This window comes from Leptopilina heterotoma, unplaced genomic scaffold, assembly GCF_015476425.1.
Source record: "Leptopilina heterotoma isolate Lh14 unplaced genomic scaffold, ASM1547642v1 Lhet_45, whole genome shotgun sequence".
NCBI classification, from domain to species: domain Eukaryota; kingdom Metazoa; phylum Arthropoda; class Insecta; order Hymenoptera; family Figitidae; genus Leptopilina; species Leptopilina heterotoma.
In genome coordinates, this window is record NW_025111086.1 from 2,659,366 (window position 1) to 2,681,702 (window position 22,337).

Consider the following 22,337-nt stretch of genomic DNA (forward strand, 5'->3'; position numbering starts at 1 on the left):
AAAAGTTTATGTATACGGCAAAAATTACGGCATTCAGAATTGGTTCAAAGACAAGATATAAATATTATAAATATAAACCAGCTCTGCTTTTTCACACACCTATATATGTATTACAAAATATAATTTTCCTTTTTTAGTTGTGCGTTCTTTTTTTCCCCACTCTCTAAATTTAAATTAATAAAAATTTCCACTATAATTCCTAGTAAAATTTTACTAAACCAAAAAATTTCAGTGGAAATTTATAATTTAATTTAATAATTTAATTATTTATAAAGATAATTTAAATTTTGAGGAGAATTTTAAGAAATTTTTATACATAATTGCATTTCTGCGAAGAATTTTATTGCTTTTGAAAATAATTGAATTGTTTTTTTTAGAATTTTATGGAAATTTATGAAAATAATTGAATTCTTGTGAAGAATTTTTTTTTTTAAATAATATTCAAAAGAATTTAGTAAATCTGATGAATTTTTCTATTTATGGAAATAATTGAATTCTTGAGAAGAATTTTTTTTTCCAGTGTCTAGAAACAATTGAATTCTTTCGACGAATTTTAATAAAATTTTTAAGAATAATTACATTTTTCGAGCAATTCGATTAAAATAAAATTGTATTAAAAATAATTGAAATTCTGTAATGAATTTTACTATTTTAAAAATAATTGAATATATTGAGAAGAAATGTTTAAAAACATAATTATAATTACGGTGACAAACTTCCTTTCATTATTTTCGAAAAATTTAAATAAAATTCTTTAAAAGAATTTAATTATTTTTAATAGGTAGAATATAAAGAAATTTCAATTATTTCAAAAATTTTCAATTATTCGTTTATAAAATTCAATTATTTATCAATATTATTAAACTAAAATACTTTGAAAATTTGATTTTTTATAAAGTTTTTAATGAAATTCTTTAACAAATTTAATTATTTTAAGTTGAATTTTACAAAATTTCTATTAACTCGATAATTTTTTTAAAAATTATTTACTGACTATATATTTAAATCAGTGACTGATTTTTTACTATCAAATTAATTATTTTTAACTAATTCAAATTTAGTGAACAGTGTAAATATCTATGAAAATTGAAATAAAAAAGCGATTTTTTAAAATCAAATAATAATAATAAAACTTTTTGTAATTTGGTGAAAAAATTTCCGGTTTGGCATAAAATTTCTGGCTTATAGACGGTTTTTCCCGGTCAAATAAAATTCCCAGCTATTTCTCGGTTAGTAGACACCCTGCATTCGTAAAATCCGAATTTATAAATTTTACTATTTTTCAAGATACAAAAAAGCAACAAGGTTACAAACGAGGAAAAGATCAATTCTTGTGCAATAAAGAAGAACATCGAATAAAATGAATAAATCGAAAAAAAACGAATCAAACGAGTCGGAAAAAAAAGACGAATGAAAAACAAGAGATAGAAATTGAAATTGGAAAAAAAATTGAAATTCGAAGTACAATATTAAATTACAGGAATAATGCAAAAATAGAATAATCATACAAATCTCGAACCGAGTCTCTAATTGAAATTCCATTCAATGTTTCAAAGTAAAACAAAACTGTAACTGATTCGTGATGAACACAAATATGTATGCAGACGACTGTCTGGAGGAGAGTATGTATAAATGACGTCATGACGACCATGGCGTCTGCAGGTGAAACAGCCACACGAGAAAGAGAGAGTCCGTAGGTGAGCGTACTTTTCCTAAACTGATTCGCGATTGGCCGAAAGGGTAATCCCCGCCCTTGTTTCTCCGTAGTCGCGGATCGTTCATGCGTCCCTCTTCAATATCCCCACTCTTATTTTTATGATCCTATATACTCTGGAGCAAAATTATATATTCATACAGACACATATATACACTTATACAAAACCATATAGACTATGTACAAACCGGAAAGAAGTATTAAAAAGAAAAAAATCTATCTATATACCTGTGACAAAAACCTATCTCAACGCACTCGTCTCTTTCACACCTGACAAGAGAGGAGTCGTGTCCTGACACTTCTAATAAATTTTCTTCTCACTTCCAGGCGCGCTGACAGATGCAAACCTAATCGTCGTGTCCTGCCCCCCAACATACTTAGCAATCCCCTCTCTTTTCTATTGATATCATAATTATTTCTCTTCGGCGAATTTTTTCCTTCCTCTCATTTTTATACGATTAGCAAAATTATTCACTTCACGATACACTGGAAATTGTTACCTAAAAATAAAAACAAATATTATTTTTGCTCTAGTAAACATTTTTATGGATTAATCTGCGCACTTGAAAAAAAAATTCGATTCAAATAACCGATTAGTTTATTACTAGTAAATATTCAATTTCACAAAATTTCAATTATTCGTAAATTCTTTAATTAAATAAATATTAGAAAATAGAAACTAAAAATAATATTAAAAAAACTCAATTAAACTTTTTCAAAAAAAAAATTAATTACAAAATTCAATTATTTTTTAAAATTCACGCTCTATTGCATTTAATATTCAATTATTATCTAAAATTTTAACTGAAATTCATTTTTATGAAATGAAAATCAATTTTTATTTGAAAATTCTACTAGAATTCAATTATTTAAATACAAATTTAAATGTAAAAATGCAAATAAATAATTTATTGAATAATTGAACGTTTTTTAAAATTCAATTCCCATAAAAAATCGTTATCAACAAAATTTTCAAGTAATTGAATTCTATCAACGAATTTTAATAAAATTTTTAAGAATAATTACATTTTTCGACAAAATTCGATTAAAATTGTATTAAAAATAATTTGAAATTCTGCATTGAATTTTATTATTTATGAAAATAATTGAATTCTTGCGAAGAATTTTATTAAAATTTTCAAAAATAATTAAATTCTTGTAAAAAAATTAACAGGAATTCCATTATTTAAAAAAAAATTTAATAAAATTCTTGGCATAAATTAAAAATAGCAAAATTCTTAGCAGATCTTCAATTACTTTCAGAAATTTTAATAAAATTTTTCGCAAGAATTTAAATATTTTCGTAAAATAATAAAAATTTTTGCAGAGATTCAATTATATTCGAAAGTCTTAATAAAATTCTTCGCAAGAATTCAATTATTTTCAAAAATATCAGAATTTTAGCAGAAATTCAAATATTTTAAAAAGTTTTAAATAAAACTTTTTTTGGTAGAAATTTAATTATTTTTAAGACAATTTTAAAAAAATGTCTCTATGAAATTCAATTATTTTAAAAATTTTAATAAAATTCTTCGAAAGAATTCAATTATTAATTATTTCAATTCTAATCTAAAGTTTTAAATGAAATCTATTTTTAAATCAATGTTTATGAGAAAATTCTACCAGAATTCAATTATTTAAATTACAAATAAAATGCAAATAAATAATTTATTGAATAATTGAATGTTTCTTGGAATTCAATTCGATTAAAATTCTATTGAAAATATTTAAATTCTCCTAAAAAGAATTTTATTACTTTGAAAATAATTGAAATTTTGCAATGGATTTTATTAAAATTTTTGAAAATAATTGAAATTTGTTGAAGAATTTTGCTACTTATTTATAAAGATAATTGAAATGTTGACAATGTTTTTTAGATTTTTTTTGAAAATAATTGAATTTCGGAGAAGAATTGTAATATTTCTAAATTTTCTAAATTTTCTTTTTACTTTTTATAACAATCGGCAATTTTTGAAAATATTAATATCTCGAAAAATTTCACTTGAACAAAAAAAGAAACAAAACTTCAAACATTTTTGCAAAATCTCTCAGCGGAAACAAACAAAAAATTGCATTCGATTACTATGAATTTATCGAATTATAATCAACAAATTTTTAAGTTTCAAATATCCGAAATATTTTCAAAAATTACCGAGTGATGAAAATAAAAACCAAATTTAACATTCAGAAACTTATTTTTTAAAATTCAAACAACTTTTTAACTGCAGAAGTTTCCTATTGTCATACAAAATTTCAAATTAAAGATAAATAAATTTCGTTCACTTGATTTTTTTGTATTTAGAACAAAAATCATCGAAAGTAATAACTTTCCATCAGTTTTGTTATAAATACAAAAAAAAATACACTTCAATATCGGAAAAATAAATTCCTCCACACTTTTGCATCTAAAACGTTAATCAAGTTTAGTTACGACTCCCATATGTAATCCTCAACGACGATTAATAATTCCTGTCAACACATTATTTATTCTCCCCACCACTTCCTTTTTCTGAGCATAAAAGAGAGAGAGAGAGAGATGCTTATGTTTATGCATGCGTAAATTAATGAATAATCAACTTCCCAAAAAGGACAAAACTGACAATTTCTTTTTTTGTTATATTCAAAAACAAAATTATTTTTCATACAATACTATATCGTACTACATTCAACATTGTCTTACTTATTATTATTTTTTTTTTCAATAAAGAAAATTGCGGCATAATTGCGCTCCATTTTTTAAAACCTGTATTTTCTACAATTGCGCGCGTATTAATGCCTTTTAATTTATTAATTCCTGTGTCTACAGGCGAAATATATATTTCTAGAATGCCATACGTCGACGCAATTGGCAATTACGTGTATATATTCAAGTGTTGCTAATAATTCTAACAAAAAGAAAAATAAAATAAAATATATTTGCGATAGAAGCAAAAAAAAAAAATACAAGTATTTTAGTTTACTCAATTGACATAATAGTTTTTATGTAATAATTACTGTATACTTAAAAATAAAGATAATTGCTTCGAAACACTTTTTTTCTTTTTGCTTCTATTAATTAAATTCCCTAATATTAACTATAATTAAAATCGTTTCTTCTAAATTATTTCATTTTTTCTTATTTCGTCTGAATTATTTTATTTTGTCATTGTTTCATTTCGTCTAAATTATTTTTTATTCGTAGGGAATTTTTTTATTCCTTTTCTTTATTTGAATGGAATTAGTATTTGAATGGAAATAAATATTATTTATTATTTGCATTTTTATTTTACTGCCTAACGTAAGAATTAATTATTAAATATGTCTAATGAAAGAAATATTCTAAAGAAGAAATTTAAGAAAAAAAAATTAAAAGTTGAGAAGAAGAAATTTTAACGTATTTCAAATATTACATAATTCGGCGAAAAATACTTAAAAAATCGCGAGAAAGCGTTTCTCTTTTGCAAAATTTAAAGAGAGAGAAAAAACTGTCATTAGATTTTTGAAGAAAGTTTCCTTCTTTTGAATATACACTCTACAAGTCCGATGTGTTTCGTATTATTGCGTTTTGATGTGTTAATCGACAGGAGGTGTTAAAGTCACAAGAGAGTCAGATAACGGTCAGAGTACAGGTATATTGACACAAATAATTATTACAATTAAAGTTTCCTTCTTTCATAATCGCGAAGGAGAGAAGGCGATGGAAAAAGACAAACGGAGATAAAAAGAGAAAAAGAGAGAAAGCGAGAAAAAGGAACAAAAAGAGAAAGAAAAAGGGGAAAAAATAAAAAAGAGAGAAAAAGAGAAAAAAGAGAAAAAAGAAAGAAAAGGGAAAAAAAAGAAGAAAATTTTAAAAAAGGGAAAAAAGAAAAAAAGAGAGAAAAAGGGGAAAAACAGAAAAAGAGAGAAAAAGGGAAAACAGAGAAAAAAGAAAGAAAAAGAGAAAATGAAAGAAAAAGGGGAAAAGAAAGAGAAAAAGAGAGACAGAAGAGAAAGAAAGAGGGAGACCATTGAAAATTAATCAGTCTCTCCCCCTTTTTCCTTGAATTTCTCCAGAATATACATGAGCCACTTTTTCCACATTACCCTAAGCAAATACTCTTTCATGAAGCGCGAGATTCGAAGCTAACCTCGTGCGCATTTTACTACAGTGTCAATAGCGGGTAAAAAAATTACGTGCACAAATTCACAATTCCTCGGATAAAATGCCTTTTTTGCCTCCATCTGAGAAAATTAAACACATTATCATAACAATAAAATTAAAAACCACACGAAAATTATTTAAACGAATAAATTTTCTTCTACGGAAGAAAATAGTTTTCAAGAAAGGAAATAATAATTCAATAAACGGGAAAAGAAATAAATATTCAAAAGAATTTGAAATAATGTCACATAATCGATTCTGATAACGCCAATAAATGTTCATGACAACAACAATACCAATAATAATAAAAATTATACCAATAATAATCTATATTAATAATAATAATATTAATAATAATAATAATAATAATTATTATTATTATTAATAATAATAATAATTATTATTATTATTTATTAATAATAATAATTTTTATTATTATTATTGCATACCGATAACAAATATCGATAAAAATACTAATAATATTTAATAATATTATTTAATATTATTAAAACAATAAATAATAATAATACTCGGGAGAAAATTAACGAAGAAAATTGTATATGTTTAAATTGCCACCACTTCATACGAGCAAGAAATGAGAGGAAGATTAATTAATCTCTCCGAGACAAATGGATCTTGAGATCGTCAGAGATCATATCGAAACACAACCGCAAAAGGTTACTGACTCACGAGAGCAAATGAGACACAATCTCTCCCTGAGACAAGAATTTTCAAAAATCCAACAAAATTTTTTTTTATCTTTATAATACTAAATATAATTTTCCCCAACTTTTCCACGTTCAAAAGAATAACATTTTTTCTACTTGAATATTTTTCGACAAAAATTATACTATTCAAAGAAAAAGAAAAATAATTACATTCAAAATTACTGCACAAGACAGAATAATAATTACATTAAAAAGAATTAAAAAATTTTAAAAAAAAATTTAAAAAAATTAAAAAGAATAATTAAAAGAAGAAATTTAAATTTATTATTTAAATAATATTTAAAGAAAAATAGTAATTACAATCAAACATGAGAAATTAATTGCTAAAGAAATTAATTGATTAATGAATTAATAGCCTTTTAATACACAAAATAATTTTTTTCGCAACAATAAAAATTAAACGAAGTAGAAAAAATATCGTTCTTCATTGGGTCGCAATTTTAGGAGCGATTAATTATAAACAAATGGAAAACATTTTCATACACTAAATGTAAACAAGTTTTTCTAAAAAAAAACGCTGTAAAATTTTACAAACTAAGCACTCCCTAAAATAATAAATATTCCTTTTAAACTACAAACGTAAAAATTTTGTTTTTTAAAAATAAATTATTTCCTAATTGTTGTATAAAATATTAGGTTTAGTGTGACATATTTAGATAGTGACAATTAATGTAAGTAGTGCAAAAAACATACGTATATGGGCGTAATTAGACGTGTACACTTTTGAGCAAATTAGTCATCAAGATAGCGTCTAATTTCCACAAATATACAACGTCAATGTTTTTAAACAAAAAAAGGAGAATGTAGATTTTTTTAAAGAAAAATTTAGAATAAATTTTATTATTTCGCATTTTTATTAAAATAAATTCGCAATATACTTCAAAAATTTAATTTTACCTCCCTATTAGTATATTAAATCAAAAGTATCTTTTATTATAATAAATCCACAAGATTTGAACGTTCAAATAAACAAAATTTTCATTAAAAATATTTTCTCACAAAATAAACAAAAACGAATTTTGCAAAAAAAGAATTAAAAACCAAAATCTTAACATTTAGAAACTGTAATTTATTTTCTATTTCTATTTTCATATATATTTCTATTTTTCTAATTTTAATTCGAAAAAGAAATAAACAAAATTCTTTCAGAACATTAGAAATAAATTAATAATTATGAAATTGATGATCGACACTTGAAATAAATAAATAAAAAATAACAAAACATGAATGAAAGAAAAAAGCAAAATAAATGACAAGTGAAACAAAATGGAAGAAATAGGGGAAAATAATAATAAAAGAATAAAAAAGAATATAAACAAGAAAAAAAGAATAATAAAAATTACATAAATAGAAATGTGATTAATAAGATCAAAAATATAAAGTTCATTGATCGTTTTTAATATCTAATCTATTTTGGAGAAATAAAAGGAAATTCATTCCTTATTTCTAAAATAAACAAGAAAATTATATATAGAAAATAAGAAAATTTTCTTATATGACATAATATTTATTGTCTTACGATAAGACTATTATTCATCGACAATATTTCATAAAAATATCTAAATAGTTAAACTATAAATTTTCCTAATTACAAAGTTATTTACTAATGAGCCTGTGAATTTTTCAAATAATAAAGTTGAAGAGAAAATATCAAAAATCATTTTCCAAATTATAATAAACGAAATGAGAGAAGAAATTACTTTAAAATTAGTTTTAATATACATCTGATAACCTTGAATAATTTACTTTTGACGTGATTGTATAATTGAATTCCTAATTATAGTCAACTTTTTCCAAAAGTCCCTTTTAAAAACCTAACGACAAAAAAAATCAATTAATGAAATATAATTCTCTTTCAATCAATTTTTTTTTTTGTTTCAAAATCAATTGTATAGAAATTCTATTCTATTATTCAATTAATTTCTAATTTAAAATCAATTATTGAAATTCCATTCTATTAATTTCTATTTTTTATTTTTAATTTCTACAAATTTCTATTGAATTGAAAATCAATTATTTAAATTCTATTCTATTCCAATTTTCCGTATAATTTCTATTTTTTTATTATTAATTTCTATTAATTTTAATTGAATTGAAAATCAATTATTTAAATTCTATTCTATTTTTCGATTAATTATTAATTTTTATTAATTTCCATTCGATTGAAAATCAATTCTATTATTCGATTAATTAATAATTTTTAATAAAGGTTTTTCGAAAAATGCGAAAGATCGGAAATCTTATCAGAATTTGATAAAATAAAGTAACCGAAAATAGAAAGTACCTGCTTATCAAAATTTTCGAAAATATTTACTGCGGAGGTCAATGGTAACTGCACGTTATTGTATTCGGAAAATTGTAAACAAAACTGATTTCTTAATTAAAAACTAACCTTCTCTGAATGATATAACCTTTTGTGGTTCTCTAAATTCTTATATAAAAATAGTTCAAGTACATAAATACCGATTTCGCAAACAGTGAAACTCTTTCAATTAATTCCTTCAGTGAAATTGTTAACGAAAATTCCACTTTTTGAATTTAATTTCTCATTTCAATTTTGCATTTGAATTTTTAATTTCAATTTTAAAGAGTAGGAATTTTCTTTTGGTTCAACGAAGAAATGTAAATGAAATAGAAGAAAAGAATTAAAAGTTAAGAATATTTTTCGACAGAAAAAAAACTCACCATGGGACTTTCGGACGTATGCCCATGATGCGGAATTGGCATGTTGGATATAGCAACACCACCGCCGGTATTCCCAATGTCCTGATATTCATCCGATATCTCCATCGCGTAGGATGGCAACGGTTCTCTGTTCTTCACCCGAATTTTGGCTGCTTTGATCCGCGGTTCGCGGTCTCAACACAAGATTAAGGCCCAAACACGGCCAAAGTTCAACAGAGAAGAAAAAGTGAGGTTAGGTTGTCACAAAGGACGACCGAATTAAACGCTTCTCTCACACGTTATATTAAATCACGCAAATCGTTTTCAATTCTTCACAAACACTCTAATTGTCGTTGATCATTCAATTTGTCCATTACATCACCACCAAAAAAATTTACTTTTCAACAACAAAAAAAGAATTCACAATCACACACGAACTATTTTTTTTTTTTCCTCTTTTAACACAAATAAAAACACTGTCAGAAAAAAAAACCCGGCTATTAAACGAAAAGTCCTGGCGAAAACACTTCAAATTGTCTTTCTCTATCTCTCTTGTTTATTATAAACGAATTCGTATTATAAATGTTCGAATTTCGGAAGCACTAAAAAGCGAAGAACACGAGTTTTTTTTTCTAAATGAATGTTTATTATTGGACGGACAAACGGGGGGGAAAAAAAGCCGGCAAGATTTTGTAAAAATTCTGGACACACAAAGAGGAGTTTTTTGTGGGACACGCGGACGTTCGCGTCCTGTTGCGATCTGAAGCTGGGCAAACTAATACCGAGACGAATCCCCCACTCCGATGATCCCCGCTACTTTAGTAGAACCAATTGGTGGGCGGGGGTTTTCCAACGTAACCCCGTAGTTCTTTACTGGAGGCGGGTCACATCGATAACGCCCAATGCCGGCTACAGTGCTCTGATGTTACTACCCTATCGGATAACGACCCCAAGGAACAACCTCGCACCAGGAATATAATATAATATACCGAAAAAGAAAATTATAACCTGATTTATTTTCTCCTTCAAGCCCTTTAAGTTTCCACATTTTCCATTTAGAAAATTAGGGAAGCGGTGTGCACCCACCTTTAGCAATTTCAGTGGCGGGAATTTTGAATACAAAAAATTGAATTAATTTAAAGGAGCGAATTTTTATTTATTTTATTTATTTCTTCTTCAAATTTTGGGTTTATCATAAAAAAATAAATAATAATTAATTATTTTCTAAAGTGTTTAATTTAGTTTCTTTAATTTTTATCGCAATCAGTAATTTATATGGAAATTTTATTAATAAAGTGTTCGAATAAACGAAAAAGATAAAACATAAAATAATTCCTAACTTTCGATTTAGAAGAAAGTAAAAAATTAAAATAATTCGAATTTTTTAATACGAAAAATCGGAAAACTAAAATAATTCTTATTTTCGAATGTGAAAAAATTAAAATTCGACTAAATCTGATTTTCGAATATCAAAAAGTTAGAATTAATTATATTCGAATTTTCGAGTACGAAAAAATTAAATAATTCGAATTTTCGAATATAAAAATTTTAATAATTAAAATATTTCGTATTTTTGAGAACAAAAAAGTTATTAATTAAAATAATTTGGATTTTTTATTACGAAAAAGTAAAAAATCAAAATAATTCATATTTTCGAATATAAAAAAGTTATAAATTTAAAATAATTCGGATTTTTGAATACCTATACGAAAAAATTAAAAATAAAATAATTCGTATTTTTGAATTCGACAAGTTTCAACATAAAATATAATTCATATGTTTATTTTTGAATACGGAAAAGTTAAAAGAAAAATAATTCCATTTTCAAATTAGATAAAGATAAAATTAAATTCGAATTTTTGAATACGAAAAAGCTAAAAAATAAAATAATTCTTATTTTCGAATGTGAAAAAGTTAAAATTCGAATAAATCCGATTTTCGAATATCAAAAAATTAGAATTAATATTATTTAAATTTTTGAGTACAAAAAAATTAAATAATTTAAATTTTAAATTTTAAATTAATTTTTGAATAAAAAAATTTTTTAAAAGAAAATAATTCGTAATTTTTTGCATAAAAAAGTTAAAATTGAAATAATTCGGATTTTTTAATACGAAAAAGTGCAAAATTAATATAATTTGAATTTTCGAATAAGAAAAAAAGTTATAATTGAAATAATTCGTATTTTCGAGTACGAAAAATTAAAAAATTGAACTAATTCCGATTTTTAGAATCCAAAAAGTAAAAAATTAAATTAATTCGTATTTTCGAGTACAAAAAATTTAAATGTTAAAGTAATTCGCATTTTCGAATTCAAAAAACTTATAATTGAACGAATTCGGATTTTCGAGTACGAAAAAGTTTAAAATTAACATGCTTCGTAATTTCGAAATTGAAAAACTTAAAATTGAATAAACTTAAAATTTTGAATATACGAAAAAGTTAAAATCTTAAATAGTTGTAACTTTTTTCCATATATTCTTATTAGAAGAAATTTGAGAAAAAAACCAAAAATTCGCTTTCAGCAATTCGTGGAAAATTCGTAAGAGACCAAAAATCCTGAGTGGAACTAAATTTCGAAAAATGATCAACAACATTTTGAATATAGACAATTTTCCGCACGAGTGAAAATTCCAACTTCCTCTACACCGCACACTTTCGTCGACACCTAATTTTTATCCATATTTTTCAAATTTCCTCAAGCGTGAAACATAATATTTGTGTATATGAATTTTCACCGTCTGGGCTTTAATTTTTCCCCGACAAGTGGTAAAAGCGCGCATACTTTTGATATAATTTTTCCTACCCTTCATTACTCTAAATGGTGCAGTTCGCCAAGTTCTTGGCTTCCCGTAAAAGCTCCTCGTTTAGTAGCGCGCGGCTTAAGAGCGAAACAATATTGGCACTCGTGCAAAACTCTCAAAAATAAAAATAAAAAACAAAAAAAAGAAAACGAAGTAGAAGAAGATGAAGAAGAAGAAGAGGAGTGCACAGTGTGTTAGAGAATCGATATATAGATACTCGCGGTCGATTATCCAAGAAAATTGTTCCCACGAATAACGAGCAGGTAAAGATACTTATGTTAGAGGCGTCCGCGTCATAAACAAGTAGGCTTAAGTATCTAAGTATCGCCAAGTAGATATAGAAAAGATACAAAGTGCACAGTAGTTGTTAAAGAGAGAACTTCAGGAAAAAAAAGGTGAATATAGACTGCGATGGAGACAATATTATAGACACTCAATTTTCACTCTCATCACTGCGCGATTGAAAATCTAAACAGAAAAAATCAATGCTTTTATTATAACAAATAAATAGAAAATTTTTCGTCTTCGAGATAAAATTAATTTTAAAAATAGAAGAATATAAATACAAAAAAAGGAAGTGTTTCGAGGATTAGAAATGGAATTTATCCTTTTCTAGTGACGCGTCACAATTGTTTGACAAAAGACGACAATAATAAACAAACCATTCGACAAAAAAATTCTCTAAATCAAAATTAGTTAAAAATAGTTTTTTTTACTAATTGTTTAGTAAAATGTAGGATGATCCGGGTTATTTAAAAAATTTTAACTCCAATTTTTCAAAAACCTAATTTTTTCAGAATTTGAAATTTAAATTATTCAAAACTTCAATAACTTTAATTAAATAAATATTCAAATACTTGGGTGTTGTTATTTGTTTCTCAAACAGGAATTAAAATTTTGAATAATTTCAATTCTAAAAATTACAACTGCAATTCTTTCAAAATTCAATTATTTTTTAGAATTTTTCCCTATTAAGTATATCGCTTGTAATATTTAATTATTTTCTAAAATTATAACTGAATTTCTTTTTTAAATCAATTCTTATCAGAAAATTTTACGAGAATTCAATTATTTACTTAAAAAAATAAATAACTTTTGAAATAATTGATTATTTCTAAAAATTGCAATTCTATCTCTAGTCATGATGTTTTAAAAATTTTTAAAGTGAGAATGAAATAATTTTTCAGTAATAAATATTTATGAAAATTTTGTTAAGAATTGAATTTTTTAATGAAATTTTATTGAAATTTAAAAATAATTTAATTTTTTTGAAGGAAATTTTAATTTTTATTTAATTAAAATGATATTAAAATTAATTGAATATGAAGAATTGAATTAAAAATTTTGAAAATAATTGAATTCTTTCAGGAAATTTAATATTACAAATATTTTGAGAATAATTAAATTTTAGTAAACAAAATTTGCTAAAAGTACTTTATTATTTATAAAAGTAAAAATATAAAAATAAATAAAAAAATTAATTCAATTTGTAAAAATAGAAATTTAATTGTGTCGAAGAAGATTTAAATTCTTTTGAGGAATTTAATTAAAATTGTACTAGAAATAATCTTGAATTTTTCTAAAGAATTTATCAAAATTTTAGAAAATAATAAAAATTCTTTCGTATAATATTATTGAAAATTGTTAAAAAAAAAATAATTGAATTCATTCCAGAAATTTTATTAAAATCGAATTCAAAATAATTGAATTTTTCCGAAGAATATTATTGTATTTACAAAAATAATTAAATTCTTGAGAAGAATTTTATTATTTACGAAAATCATTGAAATTCTCCGAAGAATTTTATTATTTAAGAAAATAATTGAAAACTTTAAAAGAATTTTATTTTTTATGTAAATAATTGAATTCTTATAAAGAATTGTATTAAAATTTTTGAAAATAATTTAATTTTTTTCGAAGAATTTTTTAAACAAATTTGATAAAATATTTGAATTCTTTTGAGGAATTTCATTTAAATTGAATTAAAAATAATTACTTCCTCCGAAGAATATTATTATTTACGAAAATAATAGAATTATTTTGAAGAAAATTTTAATTCTAATTAAAATAATTACTTCCTCCGAAGAATATTATTTACGAAAATAATAAAATTATTTCGAAGGAAATTTTAATTCTTATTTAGTTACAATTTTATTTAAATTAATTAAATTTTTTATAAAGAATTTTGTGTTCAAATTTTTGAAAATAATTTAATTCTTTCAAAGAATTTTATAAAAATTTAGCAACAAAATTTTAATATATTAATGAAACAAAAAAATAATTGGTATAATTAATTAATTAATTTTTAATTGGTAATTCGTGAATTTAAGATTATTTTGAAGAAAGCAAATATTATTTTTTCAATTTCAACTATTAGAGGGTTTAAAATATGTGTAAATTCTCAAAGAGAAAAAAGTAACTTTTAGTGTCACCAAATCTAAAAAAAAGCGTCCAAATCGTAGCAAATCGTAAGAAAATTAGTAAATAGTAGAAGATTTCTAGAAGATTCTCAAAAAGAAAACATTTTTTTTCGGAAAGAAAACAGTTTTTCAAAAACAAAATATTTTTTTTCAAACAAAAAAAAAAGAATTCGCAGCGTTCGTTTAAAATCTACTCCGATATGATTTAAATTGTTAACACCTATATCCAGCAAACTATATAATATATATAAATTTTAGCACTCCTCGTATTCCATCCTCTTATTTCTTAAAGAGCAGTTAACACCCCAACGGCTGTTTGATCCCGTGGTAAACAAGGACTATCTCTAACCGTTTGAAGATAGTACATATAACCTCCCTCTTATTCATCATTTTCTCGTTTTGCGTTATATATTCTGCAAAGCCTGGTGTTTTCCTTTCAGAAATTTTATTACACACTCATCGCTACATACTCTAGATTCTATAGAATGCGTGGAACCTCCTCTCTCTCACTCCGAAACCTTCGATTTTTTAACACCATATCCCATTACACCAAGAGTTATAAGTTCAATTTTTGTTTTTGTTTTTTTTTTTTTTTGCGGGAGAATTTTTATGAAACACCCTTCAAGGTATGTGAGAAATAAAACTCCAAGACAAATTCTAAAAACCTCAAGAGAGAATCTGAAACATGAATATAACTATATTTAGAATATTCGAGATGAAATTGGTACATTTGCAAAATGAGAAAGTCGCCTCTGGAATATTTGAAGTCAAAATAAAAAAAATCAGAATTCCATACATTTCTAATAGTGTGAATTTTAATTTTTTATATAAAACCTTCTCAAGTCAAAAAGCGATTAATTCAAATTTGGGAGAAATTTTTCTACTAATTTTTTTAGTCATTTTTTGCACTTAAATTTTAGTAGAGAAAATAAAAATTACTAAACAAGATAATATATTAAAAAAAAATTCAATTATACTTTTTTAAAAAAACTTAATTTTATAGAATTAATTGCTCCTTAAAAGTATGAAAAACTCAGATTTTCTAAAATTTTAATTTGAAAACCTTTTCAAAATTCAAATTTTCCTAAAAACTTAAGCTCTAATGCTTTTAAAATTTAATTATAATCTAAAATTTTAACTGAAATTCATTTTTAAATCAATTTTTATTAGAAAATTCTACTAGAATGCTGCTTAAAATTAAATTCTTATAAAGAATTTTATCCATAAATTTTTAAATAACTGAATTCTTTTGACGAATATTAATAACATTTTTAAGAAATTTTCGAGGAATTCGATTAAAATTGATTTAAAAATAATTGAACTTCTGCAATGAGTTTTATTATTTATAAAGATAATTGAATTTCTAAGAAGAATTTCATTATTTACAAAAATAATTGAATCCCCGTAAAAATTTAATTATTAATGAAAATAATTGAATGATTGCGAAGAAATTTTAAAAAAGATTTGTAAACAATGAAATTCCTGTCAAATTTTGATTATTTTTTGAAAATAATGAAAAGTTTGTGTAGAATTTTATTGATTTTTTTTTAATTATTATGAATTCTTTTGAAAAACTTTATGAAAATAATAGATATTGAAAATTATTGAATTGAGGAAAATTTTTGAAAATAATTGAATTTCTGCGAAGAATTTTATTACTTTTGAAAATAATTCAATTTCTAAGAAGAATTTTATTATTTTTTGAAATAATTAAATTATTTGGAAGCTTTTTATTGAGATTTTTGAAAATAATTCAGAAGAATTTTATTGAGATTTTAAAAAATAATTGAATCCCTGAGGAGAAATTTATTGAAATTTTTAAAAATCCCTTTTTGAATTCCTACGAAAATTCTTGAAAATAATTGAATTTCTGAGAAGTTTTTTTATGAAAATTTCAAAAAATAATTGAATTCCTGTATTGGATTTTTAACATTTTTCAAAATAATTGAATTTTTGTGAAAAATTTTATTATTTTCATAAATAATTGAATTTTTGCGCGACGAATTTTATTATTTTCGGAAATAGTTGAATTTCTTGGAAGAATTTTATTGATTATTCTTGAAAGTAATTGAATTTCTCCGAAAATTTTTGTTGAGATTTTAAAAAATAATGGAATTCTTTCAAAGAAATTTATTATTTTTGAAAATAATTGAATTTTTGCGACGAATTTTATTATTTTCGGAAATAGTTGAATTTTCTGGAAGAATTTTATTGACATTCTTGAAAGTAATTGAATTTCTCCGAAAATTTTTGTTGAGATTTTCAATAATAATTGAATTCCTTCGAAGAATTTTATTATTTTCGAAAATAATTGAATCCCCGTAAAAATTTAATTATTTATGAAAATAATTAAATGATTGCGAACAAATTTATAAAAAAAAATCTGTAAATAATGAAATAAATTTTGATTATTTTTTGAAAATAATGAAAAGTTTTTGTAGAATTTTATTAAATTTTTTTTCAAATAATTGAATTCTTTTGGAAAAATTTATGAAAATAGTAGATATATTGAAAATTATTGAATTGAGGAAAATTTTTCGCAAATAATTGAATTTCGGAGAAGAATTAAATTATTTCTATAAAGATAATTGAAATTTTGATGAGAATTTAAAAAAAATTTTTTGAATATAATCGAATGTCTGCGAAGAATTTTATTACTTTTGAAAATAATTCAATTTCTGCAATCATTTGTAATTTCTCTAAAATTGTCCAAATTGTATCGTATACAATTTACGAACTTTTCATCCTTTTTGAATCAAATTAAGGACTTTCCTGACCTTTTTTTTGAAAAAACGGACTTTTACGGGATTTATCCAAATTCGTGCCCTGCTGTAACTAAAAAGCAAAAAGTCAATCACTAGTTTAAATTAATAGACATTTTTACTAATTCTAGAGATAGGAAAATTACAAGTATAACTATTTTCTAGTTTTCGTATAAATACAAAACGAAAAAAAAAAATTCCTTTTTTTCCCCTTATATACAATTATATATATGTACTAAACTTTTATTTTTATACTCTACATCTCTCTGTCTTTTTTCCATTTCCTTTTCTCCGCGCGGCTTTATTACATCGCATCTCCGCGGTGATGTGCCGAGTTGCGATCATCATCTCCTCTATTTCATTTCCTTTATTTTCTATTTAACTTGTTATTCTCTTCTCTCCCTTATAGTTCGCAATATAAACGAAACCTCATCTTATACTTTTATATATATTTTTCTCCTTATGTTCCCATTCGTATATATTATAATATACCTTCTCAAACATTTATGCGCGCACCAATCTGCATTTCGCTATACATATATATAAATACACGTCACATATACACAAGTTAGTCAAGATGGCGGTAGCTGCTTGCAGTACAAATTACAGGTAATTGCAGCTCGTGCAGGTGAGGTGAAGGGTACCTCAGGGGGGTCTCTCTCTCTCTCTTTCTCTCTCGCTCTCTCTATACAGTCTCGAACCGCGAGCAGAGCGTGTGAAACCGCGAATTTTATGATTTGCAAACCCGCCGCTGTTTATACACCTATGGATGCGCACTTATATACTTTGTATATGGATCTGCGGTTACTCCTTGAATATTTATTACAACGAAGACAGGCCAAATTACGATGCTTATATTCATTGTTTCTTCCCTTTTTCTTATTTTCAATTTTTATTATAATGAAATAAAAAAATCCTAATTTTTTTTATCGATAAACCAGAGATTATTTTTACGACATTTTATCCGCTCTACAAAACTATATAATTATAAATTCACAATAAAAAAAAAAAAAAAAGAATTTTTCGAATATTAAATAAGAAAAATTGCGAGACTTGAGAATATTATAATTAAGTTGCTTTTATAAATGTAATTACTAGGCGCATGTTGAATTCTTTGAATTTGTAAATATTTTTTTTTCCTTTATGACTCCTCTATCAAAAGAATATTTGCCATGGAAAAAAAATTACATATTCTAGGAACTATTTTTAAAAATTGAAATAGTTATTATGAATTTAGAGTATATAAAAACTATGAACGAGAAAAAAATAAAGTTATAGAGAAAAATTTTTATAGGCACAACGGGGACTGAAATAAAAAATCTACTTTTGACTGTAAATGACCTTAAAACATTGACCTGATCTCGACCTCTCTCGACACTATACTATTTCGTTTTGGTTTGAAAAAAAAAAATGGAAAAAAATTTACGACCTAATGAGAAATATCATGAAAATGAGATTTCATTCACGACCTTGTTTCGCTCATAAATGTTGTAATATATATACGAATAAAATTTGCTTTTATATTATATAATAAACTTTACATACGGAGATGATGCTTTAACAATCGAAACAAAAGTTTCCATTTTTTCCTCTCATGAATGAAAATATATAAATATAAAAATTTTTACTGCGTTGTTTTACAAAATACTATCTAAAATCTAAAAGGATTATAAAATATTTACTTTAAATATAAAACAAAAAAAATTTCTACTAATTTATTAGTAAAATCTACTATGACTACTAATTCAAAAGCAAAAATTCAGTCACCAATTTAAATTAGTAAACATTTTTACTAATTTAAATTTAAGTTCCGAACGTTCAATTGAACAAAATCCGAAGAATTTTATTATTTATAAAAAAGAATTTAATTTTTGCGATGAATTTTACTTCAAAAAGATTTCTTGACAAGAACTTGTTCTATAAAGAATTCAATTGTTTATGAAAAAAAATTTAATTCTTGATAAAAATTTGATTCAAAATTTTTGAAAATAATTGAATTTTTGCGAAGAATTTTATTATTTAAGAAAATAATTGAAATCTTCCAAAGAATTTTATTTTTTATGAAGATAATTGAATTTTTAGGAAGAATTTTATTAAAATTTTTGAAAATAATTGAAATCTTGACAACAATTTGTTTAAAATTTTTTTAAATAATTGAAATTCTGTAAAGACTTAAATTATTTATGAAAGAAAATTAAATTCTTGATAAGAATTGTTTTCAAATTTTTGAAAATAATTGAAATTTTGTAAAGAATTTAATTATTTATGAAAAAAAATTCAATTCTTCAAAAGAATTTGTTTCAAAATTTTTGAAAATAATTGAAATACTTCGAAGAATTTTGTTATTAATGAAAATAATTGAAATCTTGGAATTTAAATTTGATGAGTAAGTTCCGAACGTTCAATTGAACAAAATCCGAAGAATTTTATTATTTATAAAAAAGAATTTAATTTTTGCGATGAATTTTACTTTAAAAAGATTTCTTGACAAGAATTTGTTTAAATTTTTTTAAATAATTAAAATTCTGTAAAGAATTCAATTATTTATGAAAGAAAATTGAATTTTTGATAAGAATTTGTTTCAAAATTTTTGAAAATAATTGAAATCCTCCTAAGAATTTTGTTATTAATGAAAATAATTGAAATTTTCCACAGAATTTTATTTCTTATGAAAATAATTGAATTCTCGCGAAGAATTTTATTATTTGAAAATAATTGAAATTCTCCGAAGAATTTTATTATTTAAGAAAATAATTGAAAACTTTAAAAGAATTTTATTTTTTATGTAAATAATTGAATTGTTAGGAAGGATTTTTATTAAAATTTTTGAAAATATAATTGAAATCTTCAAAAGAATTTTATTTTTTACGAAAATAATTGAATTTTTAGGGAGAATTTTTTTTAAAGTTTTTGAAAATAATTGAAATCCTTTGAAAAATTTTATTATTTATGAAAATAATTGAAATCTTGGAATTTAAATTTGAAGAATAAATTCCGAATGTTCAATATTGAACAAACTTCATTTACTTCTTCTTCAAATTAATGTATTACAATAATATTCCGTCAGGTATAAAAAAAATAAATTATATGAACTTTCTAAACGTGAAATTAAGTTTTTACTTTTTATTGCAATCAGTAATTTATTATTTAACATGAGATTAAAAAAAACTTTTGTGAATCATATTTAAATCGCAAATAAATTATTTTCCTTAACTTATGAACGTTTAAATAAGAGAAATATCTTTTTGTGTTTTAATATTTATGAAAATTAATAATCTGAAATAAAAAATATGGAAATTGAACATTTATTTAGTTAAACATTAATTTTTTAATTTTTAATTTTAATCTATACCAAAAAAAATTTATTTAAACCATAAATAAAATTTATTTAAAAGACAAATACTATTTAATTTATTTTGAATAAAAATTATTTGATTGAAGTAAATATATGTATTTTTTTTAATATTAAATTTCGAACCAGGGGGAATTAAATTTACAAACAGTAGCTTTAATTTTTGCCGAAGAAGTTCGCAAAAAAAAATCTACATTGAGAAAAAAGAAGAGAAAAAAGTCTCGGAATAAAAGAAACAATTAGACGATATTTTGCCAACATCTAAAAGTAACTATACATTTAGTAATAATTACAAGCGAGAGCGGACAAGCTTTCCATATAGAAAGGATGTTTGATGTGCCGCACCTAAACCGCGCCTCTCGAAAGCCTTATTTCTTGGCACCTTCGATTGACAATTCTCATAAGTTTTATATACTCCGCGAGCGTGTTTGCCTATCGGTACCGATTTTATTTCCAAGATATTATAAAAAAATGGAATTTTACAATTTTTTGCGACTAAAATAATTTGTAATATTTTCTTATGAAATTAAATTTTATTAAAACAAATAAATATGGCTGAGACAAATATAATTTTATTTAACTCAAATAAATTGTATTTAGTTTAAATAAAATTCGTCTCTGGAGTGTGTAAATTAATTTTTTGAAACAGTTTAATATTATTATCTAGTCTATCTCTAGGAGTACAATAAATTATATCAAAATCTGGAAAAGTCGTCTATATGAGAATGAACTGAATTTTTGCAAAGAATTTTATTAAAATTTTAAAAAATCCTAATTAAATTCTTTTGAAAAATTTCTTTGAATTTTTGTTAAACTAATGGAGTTTCTTTAATAATTTTAATTGAAAATTTTTAAAGCAATTGAATTTTATGAAGAAGAATTTTATTAAAATTGAATTGATAATAATTGAATTCTTGCGAAAAATATATTAAAATTTTTGAAAATATAAACAATAATAATTAATTTGGTACTTAACAAGTGAATTTTTAAAATTTTGATTATGAAATTATTTAAAAATTTATATTTGAAAATAAAAAAATTTTGTAATATGCGCATAAGAATAATAAGTCGAATAGCACGTTCCGTGTAACATTTGCTATAGTTGTCAAATAAATTTGAATCAAAATAATTATTATTTAAATCAATTAAATGGTTTTTGCATTTAAGTACCGAAATTATTGATCCAAATACAACTTAATTGACTTAAATAAAAATTATTTGAATCAAATAAATTTTTTTGCAGTGTATTGATTGTCCTTATTTTATTTTATTTAAATTTTTAAATTTAATTTTAATTAAAATTGAAATTAAATTAAATTTAATTAAAATTAAAACTGAATTCAGTTTTTCAACTTAAAACTTAGATTTGGAATTAGTATATTTATCGAGTCTTTGCGGACTAGAAAATTTTAATTTTGAAGCTAATGGACAAATTTTAGAAGAAGAAAAAAGCGTCGATATTTTCGAAATTTTTATATATTAGTAAAAATTTCTCAACATCCTATATAAGTAAATATCAATGTTTCTATGAAGAGTCAACGAATCCAAACACCTCTCTTTTATAGTCCGCGTTTCACCTGAGAGAGCGTGTATTATACCTGCGCCATCTTGTCGGCGATGATTAAATATTTATATAGGTACGATACACCGGAACCTGTCTTGGTCATTTCTTTATATACAACTAAATCGAAAATTTCCCTGAATCAATCCTTAAATTCCCAAGAAATTTTTTCTTTCAAGTCGAGATATTTTTTCATAATGTCTTTTAATAGA

At 23.4% G+C, this 22,337-nt stretch overlaps 1 protein-coding gene across 5 annotated transcripts in view; it reads right to left on the minus strand.

Annotated features, from left to right (window-relative positions):
* The window catches only part of LOC122507208 (protein dead ringer-like), a 225,923-nt gene extending 215,945 nt beyond the window's left edge, over positions 1–9,978 (minus strand). For 4 of the 5 annotated variants that reach the window (XM_043619815.1, XM_043619813.1, XM_043619814.1 and 1 more), the window contains exon 1: positions 9,248–9,977. In XM_043619815.1, coding sequence (XP_043475750.1) covers positions 9,248–9,352 — 105 coding nt within the window. In that variant the 5' untranslated portion in view covers positions 9,353–9,977. Of the gene's footprint in view, positions 1–9,247 lie in introns of all 5 variants that reach the window. The other variant, XM_043619816.1, reaches the window with a different exon arrangement.
* Between the last annotated feature and the right edge of the window lie 12,359 nt (positions 9,979–22,337).